The sequence below is a fragment of the Anser anser genome, assembly GCF_964211835.1.
Source record: "Anser anser genome assembly, chromosome: 5".
NCBI lineage: Eukaryota > Metazoa > Chordata > Aves > Anseriformes > Anatidae > Anser > Anser anser.
In genome coordinates this window covers 43,637,232-43,655,884 of record NC_139725.1, presented here as the reverse complement: position 1 = coordinate 43,655,884, position 18,653 = coordinate 43,637,232, and the positions used below count along the sequence as shown (strand labels likewise).

At 46.4% G+C, this 18,653-nt stretch overlaps 1 protein-coding gene across 3 annotated transcripts; it reads left to right on the top strand.

Moving 5' to 3' along the window:
- Positions 1–11,992, top strand: ANGEL1 (angel homolog 1). 3 transcript variants are annotated; one of them, XM_083837410.1, is made up of 11 exons: positions 1–174; positions 447–661; positions 4,398–4,997; positions 5,512–5,738; positions 6,331–6,400; positions 7,167–7,600; positions 8,312–8,438; positions 9,283–9,393; positions 10,146–10,215; positions 10,663–10,826; positions 11,669–11,992. In XM_083837410.1, exons 3-11 carry the CDS (start codon positions 4,631–4,633, stop codon positions 11,836–11,838), a joined length of 1,740 nt encoding a protein of 579 aa, XP_083693536.1. In that variant the 5' UTR covers positions 1–174; positions 447–661; positions 4,398–4,630; the 3' UTR covers positions 11,839–11,992. The 3 variants fall into 3 exon arrangements, with proteins under 3 accessions (XP_083693536.1, XP_083693537.1, XP_083693535.1); XM_083837411.1 differs by lacking the exon at positions 447–661; XM_083837409.1 differs by lacking the exons at positions 1–174; positions 447–661 and adding an exon at positions 3,029–3,183.
- Positions 11,993–18,653: the final 6,661 nt, after the last annotated feature.

The window sequence follows — 18,653 nt, the reverse complement described above, 5'->3', positions numbered from 1 at the left end:
GACTGGCTGTTACCAGCCTGCTCCCAGATGGCAGCCGTCAACTTTGGGCATCGGCACTCTAGGTCCCTGCTCACCCCATTTCTCTGCAGTGGTGCTTTCCTGCTGCCTTTCCCCCCTCGGATCCTACTGATCTGCCTTTGGCTACTTTGGACTATTTCTGAAATGACTTAGCTGGTAAGTAAGCACCACACCTGTGTCCTTCTCAGACTCATTCTCCATGGGTATGTTTCCTTGCCAGCAGCAGTGAGCTGAGGGTTTATTTGCTTTCTCTCTTCTGTCAGTGAGGGGTTTGCAGCCACCTCCTAGGACCCTGCCATTTCCTCTAAGGTATGCACAGGAAGCACAGCTGCTCGGCTACAACTGACAAGCCTCCAAGAGCAATGGTGCTAGTTGTAAGGTTGACGTTCTCGATTTATACTGCTCACGAGCACGTTTTGTGTTGGCAGGGGCTGGCTGGGTGTTAAGAGAACCCCGTCTCCCTTGGGTGCCCTCGGCCCTTCTGTGACCTCACATCCGCATCCTGACCACAGGTTCTGGGTGTTCCGGGAAACCAGCGCTGCTTGGGCTTGGATCGCATCAGCACCCGGTAACGGAGAAGAGAGCAGATGAGGTTTTGGCTGTGAGACCCCTAGGCATATCGGAGCGTGGTGCCAGGCTTCTGGTGAGAGATCTCGCTCCTTCTGGGTTAGCACCGCGGTTTGTACAGCTTCCCATGAGAAAGTCAGACCGGAGCACATGCAGTCTTAAAGGAGCTTAGGGCAAAACGAGTGTATCAGCCTCTTTGTCTTGAATGGATTCGGACTTCTCTACTGACAATTTCCCTATATAATTTGTAACAGTGTGGCTAGTAAACATGTCAGCACTTAAGGGAGCCTCAAATCAAGTATTCATTCATCCCACCAGCTGATGTTGGTGCCAAAATTGGCTTAACACTTACTATTTTGTATTACTTATACTGAGGACTCTGTAATGTTTCCTTTTTGGCTAGAACCAAAATTGTAATGCAAGAGGCTTTCTGATAAAGGTTAAGCACACATGGTACATACATTTAGTCCATTTCCATAGGGATGGGTTATTTTTAGTGTTTTTGTTTCCCTAGGTTCTACATAAACCTTCCAACTAGTCCACTCATTAGAGGCTATGATAGGGTTATTTTATATATAGAACAAAACATGCTGCATAAACCAGTGGAAGGTTTGACCCCAAAGCAGATAACCGCTGTCAGCTTTGATTTTATTGCCAAAGTTTGTAAATATTTTTCTCTAGCATAGGCCAACCAACAGTGGCTGTTGAGATGCTTGTCTGTGGTTCTGGCCAGTGTTCTTCTCCCATTCCAGTCCAATTAGGCTGATGTGGGCTGGGCTGGGCCTTCAGATGCTTTCTTTGATCTTTCCTCTCACAGAACAGCCTTGGTTTAAATTCTCTGGTCACTAGCCCTTGCTGCCGCATATCTTTCCTCTGGAGAACATCCTCTGCTTTAGGCAGACACCAATGATTGTTTCCAGAGGTTTGCTTCCCACAGCAGGATATGGGAGGCCGCAGTCCAGTGCTGTGCTTTGCCAGAGACATCTGTGGGTTTTGGGACAGGTCACTGCTTCTGTGCCTCAATTTCCCTCTCAATGACACATCCGGTCCTAACTCGAAGCAGAAATAAGAAAGTGCTCTGATGCCGCTGCACGGTGATCCATGTAAAACTCTAGATGCAGGTATTGGAAATATTGCTTTGCCAATTTGAAAAAGACCTTATTGCCCTATTGCTTTGAAAATACCCCACAGAGCAGAGCACTGCATTGCAGTAGTCGGTGTGCTTCTTGCTAATAACGATCTGTGGGGTTTTATAACTGCAGATTTTAGAATGACATTGGCTGGATTATTATTTATGTACTTAGTTACATCAGCTCAGGTCCTAGCTGTGGACGCCCTTTGTACTGATCAGAATACACAAATAGTGTAAGAGACAGGTCGCCCCTCAGAAAGGGTTTGTCTGAGGATAACCGGAGAGACAACAGCAGGTGACCATCAAGGGCACAGTTTGGCAGCACTGGTCGGCACAGCAGGCAGGGATGATGTGAGTCTTGTTGAATTTATTGCAAAAGCCCATTGATAAGAGAGTTTGGAAGATCATCTCTGGTGAGATCACCCTCCAGAGGTGTGGTGTGTGTCTTTCCCAAGCAGAAGGGGAAACACCAGAGGCGGCACAAAGGTTTTGTCTGAAAATTTTAGAAGCATTAACCTGAAGCAGAAATCAACCTCTAACAAGTGAGAGGTATAAGCATTATGGGTATAAGATTGAAATGCTCCCTAGCAGATGACAAGTGTGATTTTAAAGGTTATTGCAGTTTAGCTGAGTTAGCTTTTACAATTTTGTATATTACTATAATGCATTAAATATGTGCGTGTGGTGTAAAGAGCTGAAATGGTGCTCAGTTTGATCTGATTGCCTTTGGATGTTGTGCGGACTAAAATGTGGAACGAAGCAAAATATTAAAAAGGTGGACTTCAAGTAGGACTTCTCCTTTCACCTGAAATTGCCCAGTTTCAACATGTGGCAGGCCTCAGCTTTGGCAGGTGCTCCCTGTCTGCTCACAGACGAGGCCGTGTGGTTTTGCAGACCTGTGATAAGCCGTGAGCAAAACGCTGCAGGAGAACACGCTCCTGCGCTGTGGATTTAATCCCTTCCCGGGGGGTTTGTCCACGCAGACACTGCCCTCTGCAAAACCCCGACTATCCCGAGTACAGGTTTGCAAATCCTGTAAGGTAGCGTAGTACCTAACCCTGCAGGGGCAAAGGGGACTTCACTGGGTGCCTCCCAGGGGGGTTATTACTGACTTTCCGGGCTGCTGCGGAACAGAGGGCGAAACCTTTGGCTCGGGAACACGCCCCCGGGGCGGCGGGGTCAGCCGGCCGCCGTCACCCGGCCCCGGTGCCACCACCCCTGGCCCGGGACAGGCCCCATCGCGTCCCGGTGCGGCGGGCCGAGGGGACGGCCCGGGCACGGTGAGTGCCGGCGCGGGGCCGGGGCCGTGCCGCGAGGCCGGGGCTGAGGCGGGGCCGTGCCGCGGCGTCGCCTCGCTGGGGCCGGGCCGGCGGCGGAGGAGGCCGGGCCGCGCACGGGCGCTATGATCGGCACCGTGCTGTGCTACGTGCTGCTGCCGGCCGCGCGGCTCCTCCGGGCCCTGCGAGGTAACGCGGCCCCGGGCGGGCGGCAGCGGCGGGGCCCGGCTCCCCCCTCCGCCCCTTCCCCTGCCGCCGGGCTGCGGGGGGCGGCGGCGGGGCCCCGGCGGCCTCCCCCTGCGGTCGCTTCCCGGTGCGGGAGAGGGGCAGAGGGGCCTGCGGCCGCCCCGAGGGGTCGGGGCCTTCCCCTGGGGCGCGGGGCGGGTGTCGGGGGGCTGCGGGCGGCCTCCTCGGGGGCCTTCCCGGCCCCGCTGCCTGGGTGGCGTGCAGCCGCCCCCCGGCTGGGCCTGTCCTCGCAGGGGGTGGCGGTGAGAGCACAGAGGTGTTGCTGACCCCCGTGCGTTACTGCGCGGGGCGGCTGTTGCAGGGGTACCTCAGCAGAAAAAGCGATGTGTAGACAAAGGGAATTGCTCGTCAACAGCAGGGACCGGTGTTTGTGTGCAATTCCTAGCAAGGGGTCAGTGCGTCATCTCCGATGTCAGTACAGGTGGAAAGAGTCCCTGCCTTTTTCTGTTGTACACCACTGATATTAATACATCCAAGAGTGTTATGTGAACAGCAGATTATCTTTTTTTTAATCACATATATCAATCATCAGGTGTTTCAAAATCCTTACCAGGACTCCTTCTGTGCATATATTCTCTCTAGTAAGGTTTTTAATTGTTGATGTCTGTCCCTCTACTTTATTTTTCATCTCTTAATTACAGAACAGTTTTTCTTTTGTAGCACGTTCTTATTTTATGTAACTACTTTAAGGCCTCTTACCTTACCATTTTTACTGAATCCCTGGAAAGAAACTTCCTCCAAGTGGTCATCTACAAGCACTTGGCTTCGTAACCCATGCACCCCGTCAGCTAACTTGTACAGGCTGTGCCTTCACACGTGTTGTTGACAGCAGGTACAATTTCCACAGCACCTTTTAACTCGGCTGTGGTGCTGCACAAGTTAGAACTGCATTCTGTGGAGCTGGTAAAGCCATTGTTGTGCTGTACAGTTTCAGTGACTTTGACTAATATAACTAGAATTGGACTGTGGCCTAGCATTAAGAGGCAGGGTAAGTTATTTAGACCGTAACTACTTCAGGGGAGTCACTTGTTTGGGTTGTCATGCTGAATGGTTGGATTGCACTGAGCTACAATGCAAATGCGTTGGGAAAAAAAGTGAGTGGAAAAGGCTTTTCATTTGTATTATGTTAATTTAATTTTATTTTTTTTTAATGGCAGATGCTTTCTTTACCTGTCGAAAGAATGTGCTTCTGGCGAAGAGCACGTCCACCCAGATAGAAGGCATCTTTGCTGCAACCAGAGGAAAGTCGGTCCAGGAAGAGCAAGAAGCTCTACTCCAGCAGTGGCTGGAGGAAGGAGCAGGGAATCTGCCAGCCAGTGAGAGTCCTCCAGCAGTGGGGAAAGTATCAGCTACACTCACTAGTGACTGGTTAGAAGGTTCAGAGCTATTGATGAGTAGCCTCAGCGACCTGAATTCGGCTCCAGAAGTCACGTGGTGTGCCGGTCAGCAGCTTACGGAGCTATGTGCCTTGGCTTCTTCAGAACCACAAGATCACGCAGTGACTAAACTGGAAAAATTACCGGAGGAGGAGACGGTGGCTGTAGTAGGCAGCGCTCCTTGGGCAGCTGTGGTGCCACAGACGGATCACCAGATAGCTGGCTGTGCCCCTGTCGGTGTAGGAGGACAGCATGAAGACCCAGCTGTGCTGGCATGGAGCTTAGCAGGTGGTGCAGAGATGGTGCCAACGGAGCCCCCTGCCTGGCCCCTTCAGGATGCAGTACAATTTTGTCCTCTCCTGGAGGAGGTACCCTACCACGGTCAGTGGCAACAGCTCTGAATCTAATGTTTAGTTGGGAATTTGTATTTGTAGGGAACCTGGTTAGGTTGTTGTGTCTGGGTAAGGTGAATGGGTCTGGGCTTCCTGTCTGTAACACAGTGATTGTATCAGTTTGGATAGAATTGACAAGATCGGCTAGTGAAAGCTACAAAGTAAGTTTTTGCTGAGGCAGGGCTGGTTTCAGCTGGTCATCTCTGCTTTTAGAGTGTCTGGATATTGATATGTTAATTTCCCAGGAACTGTGCCTGAAAAATACAGAAAGCACCCAAAAGTTGGTTGAATTTTTCAGTATGCTCAGTCTGGTCTTCTGTTAACCCATCCTCATTGACAGGTATCCAAAGGAATCCAAAGAAAGCATCCAAAACCCGAAGTGGGTGAGGGTTTGCTCAAGCCAAGAGAATGAGATTGGCTGTATTCTGGGTCTCAGGGAAACAAAAGTATCAGGAGGGTACCCAACATGGCTGTAATTTGGCTTTTTTGTCTCTTGCCTGTAGAAATTTTATGGAGAGACTGGGAGGATCTTTCTGTCCAGCCTTGTGAGCTAGAGCAGGCTTCAAAAAATACTCCTCTCTTTGAATTTCGAGTCATGTCTTACAACATCCTGGCCCAGGACCTGGTGGAACAGGGCCATGATCTTTACCTACACTGTCCTCCAGACATCCTGAACTGGGACTACCGCCTTCCAAACCTCTTACAGGAGATCCAGCACTGGGATCCTGATGTGAGTATGACTGAGCCCCTTCCACATCGCTATCACCAGCATTTTAATTTCTTGTTTGATCTAACAGCATGTTTGTTTGTTTGTTTAATAGGGGTGGGGGAAGTCCTAGGAAGATGCTACTTGATAACTCAGTGCTGATTCCTCTGAGACTAATTGAGGCCTCGAGTATATATTTTTTGGGTGCCTGTTTTGTTTTGACTGTGTTTCTCTAGCAACTAGTAATATTTTGATAGCAGGGGTTAACTTTGTAAACAGCAGAAGTGGAAGAAGAGGTAATGCATTTTTGGGAGGGAAGGGACAGGCTTGCAGGACAGCACAGGAGGTGAAGCCTGCATAGGAGAGGACTTTGTGACTTTCTCTGTTGGCGTGATGAAGGATCTTTTACCTCATCACTGGATAACTGAATGATAAGCTAATGTCACCCAGAAAGTTGTCATTCTCGAGCTGGGGAGTACAGGACAGAGTTGCAGTGATGGCCTTTCTGTTTGCAGGGTTAGTATGAGTGCACTTTTGCACTTCCTTCCTTCCTTCCCCAAAACAAGGTAACTGGCAAATACTGGTGGAGCGAGTGAGGTCTCTGCCTTCCTTCCAGGTTCTGTGTCTCCAGGAGGTGCAAGAGAACCATTACTGGGAGCAGCTGGAACCAACATTCAAGAAAATGGGTACGTCCTGTGTTTGTGTGTCTGTGCCTCCGACTCATGGGACTGGCCAAGGAGTTCTTCCTGCCTAATGTCTTCAAAGCACTCAGTCTTCATAGAACTCTTCTTCCTTCTTCTCTGGCCCTACTTCTGAGCTGTCTGCCTAGAGCTTCACCCTTTCTTTTCTAACTGATCTTTCTCCTATTTGACAGATCAGAGTAACAAAATCGAGTGAGTCCTAGAAGGACAAAGAGAGAGAAAAGACTCACGATTATGAATGATAAACTGTGATTACTGGGACAGAATTGGGTATAACGCTGTACCCAGGGCATCATGAAGGGAGCAATTGTATTGTACAAAATGTTGTACCCAAAGGAGTAGAGGTTGGAGTCCATGCCTCCCAAGCAATGAATCCTGTTATGTGCCCCAACATTGCTTATAGCTAGTGGGAACTGACACCTTAAGGAATGCTGACAGGGAATGTAAAATGTTATGTAACTAAGCAACCAGTTAGTCACAAGTAGGGTTGCTTTGTTGGCCAGTGATGGATGATTTCTGTAGTTACAGCCAAGTTCTGTTGTAGAAAACAGTGTGAAAATTAGCAAGATAGGATTGCATAGGGGTTGGAGAAATCATCCTTCTGGACAGGTTTCCCAGATTGAATTGCATTCTCCCAAAATTGTAGCGGGAGCCTCTTGGACTGCACAGACTTACTGAACTCTCCAGTGATGGAGGGAGAGCCTAAGGTTGTGGCCAGATCAGCTTTTAATGCATGATGGTTTCTTTTCAGGCTTTGCATGCTTCTATAAACGGAGGACTGGGAGAAAGACTGACGGCTGTGCAGTGTGCTTTAAGGACAGCAGGTTCCAGCTGATCATCGTCAGCCCCATAGAGTATTTCCGCCCTGGCCTGGACGTCCTCAATCGGGATAATGTGGGCTTGGTGTTGCTGCTACAGCCTCTGCTCCCAGAGGGTCTCGATCTGAAGGCAGTCAGTCCTCTGTGCGTGGCCAACACTCACGTGTTGTTCAATCCCCGGCGGGGAGATATCAAACTTGCCCAGATGGCCTTGCTCCTAGCAGAGATTGACAAGATTGCAAAAACTCCTGAAGGCAGCTACTATCCTGTCATCTTGTGTGGAGACCTGAACTCTGTACCTGATTCTCCACTTTACAAATTCATCCGGAATGGTCAGCTTTCCTATCACGGGATGCCAGCCTGGAAGGTAGGTGCCAGCCAGAGCTAGGATTGCATAGCTTTTTGCTGCATGCTGCTGGGGAAATGCATGGCTGTATTTTTATCCCTCATGAGGAAATAGCCTCGATATTAAATTTAGTTATTCAGGACTCATCCTCAATGCCTCAAGCACTGCTGAGGAAAGAAGCAGACAGATGTGTGCATGTTGTTTCCAACTCACCTTTTGTCGTTTCTCTTGAGGCAAACCAGTGATAACAGACACTTAATTTCAGGTCCTGGTTCTCCCTTGCTATGGGATTTTTGTGCCCAGGTGACTAGAAGTGTAGGGGAGTACAACTCCACCAAGACACACTGAAATTATGTGTAGATGTTTGATGTGAAAACAGTTTTGCTCGTGAAATGGGCACCTATGCTAGACTCCTCCAGTGGGTACTTGTTAATGTGTATCCGTGCTCAAATTCATTACTGGCTTTCGAGCTAACTCATCAGCTCAGTAATGGATGTCCGCCAAATATATTTGGTCATGAGACTTCTAGGTAATTGTATCCATCCTGCAGAGCTGAAGGTTTATAATATCTGCACTACCTTCTAAATGGCTTATTTCATGTCTTTCTATGAGGGCATTCTCCTGTTTTGCTCTTGGTGAGTGTGTATACATGTATTATCTATAGCTTGCAACTTGCAGAAGTTCTGCTATGTGTTACTGATATTTCTCCTCCTGTTTCTTGCCTCCTTGCAGGTGTCCGGTCAGGAAGACTTTTCCCAGCAGTTGCATTCACGGAAACTGGTGGCCCCACTGTGGCCATGTTCACTGGGTGTAACAGACAACTGCCAATATGTTACTCGGTGCCAGCCAAAGAAACTGGGTGAGCTCCGGTGTGAACTGGGAACATGTTTGCTAAGGCTGGGGAGTCTATGGGCCTTGCTGACTCTCTGAGTAGCTGAGGCATGTGTTGTATGAGGCAGTCAGCAACGATTCTCTTCTTCTATCCTTTTTTCTTGGTATGTGAATTAAATTTAATTTTTCTGGAGTCTATCGCTGCAGCCCAATTTCTGGCATCTTTCTCTAGTCAACAGCTGAATGGTCCCTTGCAAGTAACCAAAGCCCTCCGTACCTCTTTTATATTCCCACATTTTAGCTTTTCTGCATTTGGGAATGATCTTCAGCAGCCACAGCTTTTAGCTGCATGTGTTTGTATGAGCAGTTTTGGGCAGTGTTTGCATACTGTTATTAAGTAATCAACAAGAGCTCGGTTTAAAACAATGTATCCTTGACTATTTCTAGAGAGGATTCAAAAAAATGAGCCCATGCTAAACAGCTTTTGTTGGAAGCTTGAATGTAAAACTTGCATCCATCCTGATCTGCAGAACTGTTCTTTCTTTTTAATCAGACTTGAGTTTTCTCAAATTACAAGCTAGCCAGTCTGCCTAAAAGTCCTTTGAACTAGTAGAGTTTCAGAGAAGACATTCTTAATTTGTCTAATCAAGGCGCTGACCGTGATGGATGTATTAGCCAAATGCTCTGTTTTTCTACACTGATGTATCTGCTCTGTTCTGTGCTTAGATTATTTCCTATTCTTGTGGCATAAGGGTGCTTGGGCTCGAAAATCTCTCTCAGGCTAAAGAGGTCTAAATAGTATGTAGATGTCCCCTGTAGATGTGACTTTGCTGCAGACATTTTATTCCCTTAAATTGTGTTTCTGTTTGCAGGCAGACGTAAGTACAGCCGGGACTTCCTGCTCCAGTTCCATTTTTGCGATGTTGCCTGTGAACGACCACCACAACTAGTCCTCTTGGAAGGTGTGACAGATGCTAAACCAGGTATTAATGGGTTATTTTTCAGCTCATGACTCTCCTAGCTGGATTTTGATGAAAAACTGATGCCTGGTGAGAAAAGGTCAAGATAGAAGGGTAGCATTTTGTGGCTGTGTGATTACTAATGGATTCCACAAGAACTCAGAGGACAGTCTTACTGTCCTTGCATAGTAGTGAGTCTTGCAGTATTGACAGTGTTCCTTGAGATGCATGGAGATTCAGGCTCTTTTGGATGCTGTTGCTGACAAAGGCATTTTTTTCACCACCTCAAGGTTTTTGTTGCAGTAGAAAAGACCATCATGTCGCAATGGCTGCAACATGGATGTCTCTGGATGCTGGTACCCAGTAGGCACTGCCTCATCCCTGGGCTTTGCAGCATGGCTGTTTCTGCTCTCCATTTCTGTTCAGCCTTTCTTAGTTGTCCTTTGTGTAAGCTGTAGGCTAAGGCAAATGACCTTGAGATTAAAGGTTAAACTACTCTGGGCTTTGAAAGTATTAAATGCTTTAGGGACATGTCCTTAATAGGACAGAATATGACTTCTCAGTTGTTTGCAGTGATCTGCTATCAGGATGTTCCTGTTAGTCTTAGAGCTGGGCTTTCCTTTGAATAATTTTCTTTAAGGTGCCTTTGACTACAAGCTATTGCTCTTCTTGGGCAAAAGAATTTGTTTGGTCTCAGAAGAAGCTTCTCAGACTTGGGATGAGCAGCCTTTTCCAGTATTTACGTAGGTTTGTCTGGAATCTCTGCTCTCTTGCAGACCGCCCTGCATACTGGCCCAAGCACGCTGCCGTAGTGAATGACCCAGATCTCCAGCCACTCATCCCAAGGTAACTGAATGCACCTTCAGTGGTCCTGCTCTTCAAACCCTGTCTCGTTTTCCTCAGTGCTGAAAATCTGACTAAAGTAAAGACAGAAATAAACGTAAGGGTGGAAGAGAATAAGGAGGGCTGTCTGGAACAGCCAGATCCACCTCCACCCAGGGTTTTCCCAGCTTCTGGGCACTGTGCTGTCAGCATCGGGTTGGTGAGGCCAAGAATGAAGGGCATAGACAGGACAGGGTATTGGAGACAAGGTAAGTTTGTAGTCTGCTTTGTCTTCAGTGCAAGGGGAATGAATAATTCAGAAAGGTTGTCTTTCTGTATGTGTTCTCAAACACACAAATAGTTTGGAGAGTTCCAACAGCAAAGGAACATCCAACTTCAGCTGTGACTGCAACACTGAACACTGCATCGTCCTCTTTCCTTTCTTGGTAAATTCTGGCTGTTCATGTGCAGGTCTTCAGGTGTTATCCAGCATGGCCTCAACCTGACCTCTGTCTACAGCCACTTCCTGCCACAGAGGGGACGCCCAGAGGTCACAACCATGCCCATGGGACTTGGTGCTACCGTTGATTATATCTTCTACTCAGCAGAGCCTGTGGAAAATGGGAGCAGAGGGGGTGAGTGTGGCAATACAGGGATTATCCCTGTGGTGCTGGGAGAGGGCTGTGAGGTATAACAATGCAGCTCTGTGCTGGACAGAGCATTTCATTGGTCTGGGGTAGGTCTACAAGGTGTGACTTGGAAGTGATGCACAAAGGGGAAGCAACATTTGTTCAGGTATCACAAGAAGACAGTATTTGTCTTTGGTGTGGAAAAACTGAGGCTGCTCAGATGAGGTTCATGTAGACTTCTAAGGAAGCCAGAAGAGAACGCATTCTGCTTCCTTTGTCTATCTGTCTACTTGTGCTCCTGGTAACAAACAGTGCTGAGTCCTAAGTTCAAGGCTTGGACTCCCAGTCTGACTGAGACCGCACACTGTCCTTAGAAGGAGGTGACTCTTGTTACAACGATAGTACCTGTCTACTTCCTGACACAGCAGTTAAGCTGATGAAAGACTACATGTAAGTGCATCCAGGAACTGCCTCTGACATGGTTTGCATTATGTTAGTCAACTTTGAGAAGGAGGTGGAGTGAAGGGATGAATTCCTCCTCGGGGGAAAATCTGAAGCTATTTCTAGGATTTATAGGAAGCTCCTTTCATTCCACTGTAAGCAGCTGCCTGGTGAATTTAACATATTCTTGATTCCTGCACCTGCAAGCATATGAAACCATTGAATTGCAGTATTACAGGATGCTCACTGCTTTCACATCTAGACCCAAAGGTGCATGCAAAGTTTGTGCAGGATGTCTTCCTTCATTGGGAAAAGGATCAGAAACCATTGACAAGCATCCCTCTGAAAGTCTGTAGAGTTAACATACAGCACCAGCCTTCAGCTGATGTTTCTTTCCACTTTGTCAGGTCGCAGGCTGTACCGGGATGGAGTCCTGAAGCTACTTGGCCGCCTTTCCCTTCTCTCTGAAGATGTCTTGTTGATGGCAAATGGCTTACCAAATCCTTTTTGTTCATCTGATCATCTCTGCCTGCTGGCTAGCTTTGGCTTGGAGGTCTCCAGCCTCAGAGAGGGTTAGTGATCGTCCCCTTTCCTTAAAGAAAAGCTGTTTTGAATGCAGCGGTTTGAGACTCTGGATGCACAACCTGCTTGCAAGAAAACTCTTATTTTTGTCATGCCCTAAGAGTCCTTTTCTCCCGTTAACACCCTCATAAAAACCAGGGATGAAAGAGTTGGAGCCCTTCCTGTGTTGGTATTTTGTGGGTCTCTGCAAACCTGAACTCTTTCCAGTGGGTTTCTGGTAATGTTCAGGCATTGTCACCTCTTAAAGGGATCCTTGTTCCACAGCTTCGTTTAGCAGATGTGTTAGTGCCGCAGGAACCAACCTCACTCCCATGTTTATTTGTCCTGTGATAAGATCTTCAGGGACTGGGGAAATAGGCAATGCTGTCCACTTCTGTTCGGTTCATTGCTACCAAGCAGCAGGGCATGTATACACCAATATTCTTTCACACCAAAACAATGTTTCTTTTAATTTCTGGGTGATAGGTTATGAAGCGTGGTCCCTTGGGAACTAGTGGTGTTGCCTTTGGGAGCAGTGGTTCTGCTAACTGCTTAGAAATTGCTTTTACTTAGTAATTATAAGGGCTGCATTGCTGGCAGAAAAAAATGTATAGTTGAGCCCTTTCATCAGGAAGCTCCCTACTGTGTCTAGTGGTCCAGGGAAGGGGATTGCTAGGAATGAAACCAGGGGTTCTACAGAGCCACCCACAGGAGCTCTAGATCTAGCAAAAGCCTAGAGGCCTTGGGAAAGACTCCCTTCCTTTCTGGCAGTCTTGGAATGGTTCCTAGGAAACTTGTAGGGCGAAGATCATCCCAGTGAACGTCAGATGAAGAAAACTGTCTTGTAAGGCGTAACGACCCCAGGAGTCTGTAGCTCCGAAAAGGGAGGTGAAAATGGAATGTGTATCAGAGGAAGCAGAGCCATCAAATGGAAGAGCTGGAGAGATTCTCACTTGCCCTTCACTTTCTGTGTCCTCCCTATTTTGTTTGGCCTCTCAGGACAAATAGCCAACCTGCGGCATCCCGCTGGGCCAGGCTCCAAGCTTTCTGAGCTAGCCATGCTTAGGTAGTACCCACAGGACTGACTCCTGTCTCTTGACAGACGTTGGGAGGGACGGGAAGGCTCTGTCTTTCGAGGCAGATTTAGTCACTCGGATCCCAGTGTACCTTTGATGTCCGGTTAGTGTAGTTTTCTCAGCAGTGACCTGGACAGCACAAATACAACAGAACCGTACCTGTTCCTAGGGCAGATTCCCTAGTTCAGCATGACTTCTGGTGCTCGGTTTTGCTGTAAGAGATGGGAGCAATATTGACAGAAACATTTCTAACATTCTGCTTACAAATGGGGTCGGGAAATCTTGTCCTGCCTCAGTCAGATTTTTGTGAGAGCATACAAAAAGACTTGAAATATCATTTCCTCTTTTTGTGTCACACTGGGGGAGTTTCGTATTTTAAATGTTACTTTCTTTATTGAAAAATAAAATGTTTCTAATTTAAGAAAAAAAAAACCCACAAAGTAACTGCAGCAGCTTGTGCTACTGGTAGCTAAACTCTTTGAGGACTTGCTCAACAAGGCTTTTCTGGCTGGGATATGAAAGAGGAGAACATGAATTAGCTACACAAGATAGTAGTAACAAAGGGTGAGGAGAGGGAAGAAGCGGTTCTCCTATCGCATCCTCAGATCCCAGACAGGGTCTATTTGGCCTCGGGTTATCTTGCAAAATGGGTTGCATTCCAGAACCCTTCCCTTTCTTCCAAAAAAAGCAAATGCTGCTGATCCTTTACAGCTGATTTCTGTGAACCACAGGAACAAGGGGTGGGGGCTGTGTTCTGTCCCCATATGACTGCATACGAGCTGCATATCCTTGCCCCTGCCACATGGTGTGGCATTTGCCTGGTGATGTGTGGATGGCTTTGGCTGTACCAGCTGGGATAACGTGTAGGAATCTGTATAAGTGAACAGAAACCTGGGGGTGAGTATGTTTGCAGCTTTGTTTGGCTTACATTTGACAGGTAACAGCTCTGGTCTAACACTGGTGTGCTTGTACCTGGGGAGGGATGCAGAGCTGTGTATTTCTGGGGATGGTTTATTTTGAGAGTTGCACTAATTTGTGTAGGTATTTTAACTTGGATTTTATAATTGGTTTTATTTGTGAAAGGAGGGGAGGAAAGGGAAATCTGTGCAACTAGGAGCTTTATTTTTCTGCCAGGCTGTTTGCAGGTTGCCAGAAAGCAGCCTGGTAGCAGATAACTCCCACCAGCTGGTAACATTGGAAAGGGAAACTGGGAAGACCCTGAAGGTTTAAAAACAACCAATCAAAAGCAAAACAAAAAAACACTGTGACACATAGTGCTGTCACTTAAAATGTTGACCCTTTGCTTTGGTTGTAACTGCTGGCCTGGTCTGATGGTCAGTTAATGAAGGGGGTGGTGTGTGTGTGTGTGTGTGTGTTAGGCCTGCTGACCCTCTGCCCCATGTGCACCGTACGCTGTCAGATGAGCTGGTTGCCCAAGCACCCTGCCAGTTTTGTGATGTACCTGAGGCATAGGAGCTGTGCTCGAGCACCACAAGTGCTTCTTCCATTTCATTTAGACCAAAGACTTGACTTTTCTTCTGTGTATCTTGCACGAAGGCATCTGTCAGGGAGGCTTTAAGGTTCCAGATATATTTTGCCGGAGAATCTGTTCCACAGGTCAGCCTAACACTTTCAATACATGAAACTTTATGGTATGGACTTGAAATGGTTAAGCTGCTGAACACTGTGGGTATAGAGCCATATGCTTAAAAACCCCAGGACAATGCCTGCAAATCTTCCATTTCTTCTTGCTGAGGGTTAGAAAGCTCAGAGTCTTGCAGCTCCCAAAGCCTTGGCTTGCATATGTTTCCTTGGGCATTCACGGGTGAAACTTGCAGAAATGCAGGACCGTTACAGTTGATTGCTGTGGTTGTTTTGATTACTGTCCCTGTAGCTCTGCTGTAGACCCTACAGACTTGCCCTGTTTCAGGAAAGAGGAATAGCTGCTCTAGAGCAATTCAGAGTTGGGAGACCTGTGAGTGCCTCTGGCTCTTGGAGACTACAGGGGGAGTTTGTGGGTGGGATGGATGGAAATAGTCCCTGCCACCAACATGGCAACTATTACATAGTTGTAGGGGGAAAATAATGCATCTCTGATGCCTTGAGAATATCACATAGTGATATAATAACAGACTGTGGTAATGAGCAACCACCTTGAGGTGGGAAGCAGAATTAAGAGATTCCAGACTCTTAACACTGCTTCTTGACCTAAATGTCTGAGTATTTGCAATTAACATAGCTTTCTGATAAATTACAGAGAGGCCTGTAAACGATTACGAACAGGAATATCTACAATCAGAAAGAGGTGTTACAGAGGTAGGGTCATCTACCTCACATTCTCAGTAGTGTTGTAGAGAGAGCTCAGGGAGATTGGTACTTAGGGAAAGGGATGCCAGAGACCACTGGCAGCATGCAAACCTACCCTGTAATCAGTCTCCTAAGCTGCAGGGACATGCAGCTGTAGAGGCAAACACAGATTTGACAGAGTATCTTTGCTAGACAACAGCTTAAATTGCACCACAGCTGCTAGGCTGTAATTAATTACACTGTTTAGATGGAAGTCCAACTTCTTTAACTTTCTCAGAGTCGTGAGTTCATCACTTCAGGAGGATGCCCTTTATAATCAATTCTCCAAAATATATGGGATGGGGGAGTGGTAGACAGTGTAATTGCTCTAATTTCTGTCCTTTTGTCAATAAATGAACATTGGCTGCTGCTTGAGGTCTTCTTTCTCTGTGCCTTTTCCTTATGAGGTATCTTTCTGGCAGCTGTTTTCCCATGACTGCCAGATCCATTTATCTTTCTAAGTTAATGATGTTTATTTATTTCTTCATTTAGAAGCTATGGGTGAATTCTTTAGGGGTAAGTCGTATTATAAACTCAATATTTTAACAGTGTCAAGCCATAAGATAGTGAGTTCCCCACCCCTCATCTCTGAAGAGTTAAGTGGGAGGGATGGGAGCTCTGAAATCAACACTTAAATAGGAATAACTCTTGTTAAATAAAAACAAAACAAAAATATCAAGATCTACTGTTAGTGCCCTTTTTGCCACCTGCTTTGTGAAGCACAGGAGATCAAAGGACTGTAGTTCCTCTTCTCTAGAGTCTGTTAGATGCTCTGAGAAAAACTGCATCTCGGAGATGCTCTTTTAAGAGCAGATCAAGGTACTTGTCCTGCCCCTAATGATTTTTGAGAGTGATTATCTTAGCAAACAGTCTGCAGGTCAGGGCTCTGCTAGAGTGCAATTTTTCCTCCCATTGTTACCACCTTACTAATGAATGTTTGCTGAACGTACAGTTAGGACTTTGCAAACATCTAGGGTTCATCCAAATGCAGATGAAGCCTTTTTGTGGCTCATCTAAAGGAGCGTACAAGCCTTTGTGGGATACCATCTCCTTTCAGTAGGCTTCCCGTTGTGCAAGTTAATTGAATTGCTGTTTGTGACCTCTTCCCTGCCAGACTGTAGCTGCCTGGGTTGTAGTGCTTTTTGTATCTCTGTCACATTGAGATGCACAAGCTGGCCGATCATTGCCATCGGAGGTACTGCATCATGTTTCAAAGCGTGATACTGAGTTTCTGTAGCGAACTTGCCTGCTGTAATGCTAACACAGATGCCCGTTATGCCTCAAGCTCCTTCCTTTTGTCAGTTGTGCAAGTTTGGCTTCTGTTATGGCAAGTTATCTGCCAGCTTCCACTGAAAATTCATTCTAGTCTTGAAGCTCTTTTCCCTTTTATTTATTTACTTCAGATCTAGCCTGCGCGTTCTTGTGCTCTAAGGGAATAGGAATGCTGTATAGTGGAGCTGGAAAACTTTTCTTAACTTTGGTTAGACACACAGAGCAACTTTCAAGGTGCTGAGGTGACAAATGGGTAAAAGACTGGGCTAGAAGCTGGCATGTGCTACAACAAAAGATGCATTTGTTCCATGCAATCTTTCCTTTTATACACAGAAAAGACTTGACATCAAGCCTTAGCAATGTTACTTAGTTTGTTTTTTTTAGTCTGCATTGACTTTTCTTTTCATGGATGAAAAGCTTTCCACATCAGTCCTAAGCTTATTTATTCAGTTACTGTCCACTTTCGGGTGTCGCTCCTGCACTGGGAGTCGAATGCAGTTGTTATCCTAAAGCTATTCTCCTCCCCTGCCGCCCCCCGCCCCCCCCCCCCCCAAAAAAAAAAAAAAGGGTTAGAGTTAGGGTAGAAATCAGTCTTTGCCAAAATAAAAATATAAGTCAGGAAAGCCAACTCAACTATTTAATTAAGTCTCTAATGGACTAGCCACTGTCATGACACTAGCATGTAATGTTCCTTTGCTTTCCATACTCCTGCAGTCCTTGCATGGATAGTGCTCTTAAGGCTTAGTCCCACTTTCTCACAAATGGATTTCTGTGTGCTTCTATGAATGTGAGATCTTTAAGTTTTGCAGTCTTGGGCTTCTCAGCCTAGTAGCTGACTTTTTTTTTTTTAATTACTGCTTAACTGAATTGTATATTTTTTCCCCAACAAAGGTTTTTCAGTGAGGTCCCAATAGTGTAATCTCTAATTTTCTTAAAAACCTAGAATTGCAGAAACTGTCAGTATCAGGGGGAAAGTCTGACCTAAGAGTGAGCAGAAAGTCTCATTTTAATCTCAGCTGTAGCAAGTTCTGCCTCTTTCACTCTTTGTCTAGCAAGCAACCTGACCCGTATGTCTACAGAGACTTCAAGAGTTACCCAATTTCTAGTGAAATCTGTAAGACATGGGGCAGAGGGTATTTTCAAATAAGCATTTGAAATAGGTTTATAGAAATTGCAGCACTTCAGTCTTTAAGCATTTAATAAAATGCTTAAAGATCAATAACAGGAGAACATGGAGCAAGAAGCCACCTTCTGCTGCTGTATTATCATCTTCTGGGCCTGAGCACAGACCTCAAAGCCTTATGATGTGGTTACTTTCTTTGTCCCTTCATACCGCCTACTAGGTACTGTGCAATTACTTTCCCTCAAGACAGAAATTGCTTGTATAATTAACTTGGCTAAGAGGGAATACTGCATGTGCCATACTCTTTGGAGTGACAGGGTAGGGGATGTTTATTCCTTTCCTCTACAGTTGCATATGCTGTAAGCTTGCCTACGTCCTGGCCCCAGTCCCAGCTATTACTCACTTCCCTCGAGGGAGGGGGTATGCTATGCCTGAAAGATGATAGCCTGAATAAAGTTGGATCCCCCTTGCTGGGGGAATACACTGAACCTTGCAGCTGACTGTCTTTTATTAACCCAGCATTTGTCTGAGGAGTCCTGGTGAGGTCATTAGTCTGGAAGGTCACTACAGTGCTTAAGCAGAATTGCTTTTCTGGCCAGGAAAGGAGGCTGGATCATATGCTGAAGAGTAGAATAGAGGAAGGAGAGGCTTGTGTTAACCCTTAGGAGTATCAACTCAAGACAGACATTTATGTTGTTTCATCCACTGGCTTTTTTCCGTACAGCCTGGCAGATGGCTGTTGAGGAGGAAAAGATGAGTTTTAACCTTTGCTGCACAGCCACATACATGCTTCTTACTCTCTGGCAACTGCCTTTTTGCATACAGACATGCTTACCTGGTCACATGCTTGATGGAGAATGAGGGTTCTTCCGTGTCCTTTTTCCATAATGTTGCAAAAGTGCAGGACGTCTATACTTAATCTGTCTGATACCATCACTCAAGGCTGTGCTTTTGTCTTCTAAACTGACTGACAAAGGGAAAGCTTAAATCAGAAGGAAAGACAGTACAGACATC

What these genes read in the sequence shown, in the direction of transcription:
- ANGEL1 (XM_083837409.1), top strand. Translation starts at nt 3,120, where the DNA reads ATGATCGGCACCGTGCTGTGCTACGTGCTGCTGCCGGCCGCGCGGCTC. An exon ending in GTGCCAGCCAAAGAAACTGG is followed by an intron (nt 8,439 to 9,282) that starts GTGAGCTCCGGT and finishes TTCTGTTTGCAG; the next exon opens with GCAGACGTAAGTACAGCCGG. An exon ending in GGAAAATGGGAGCAGAGGGG is followed by an intron (nt 10,827 to 11,668) that starts GTGAGTGTGGCA and finishes CCACTTTGTCAG; the next exon opens with GTCGCAGGCTGTACCGGGAT.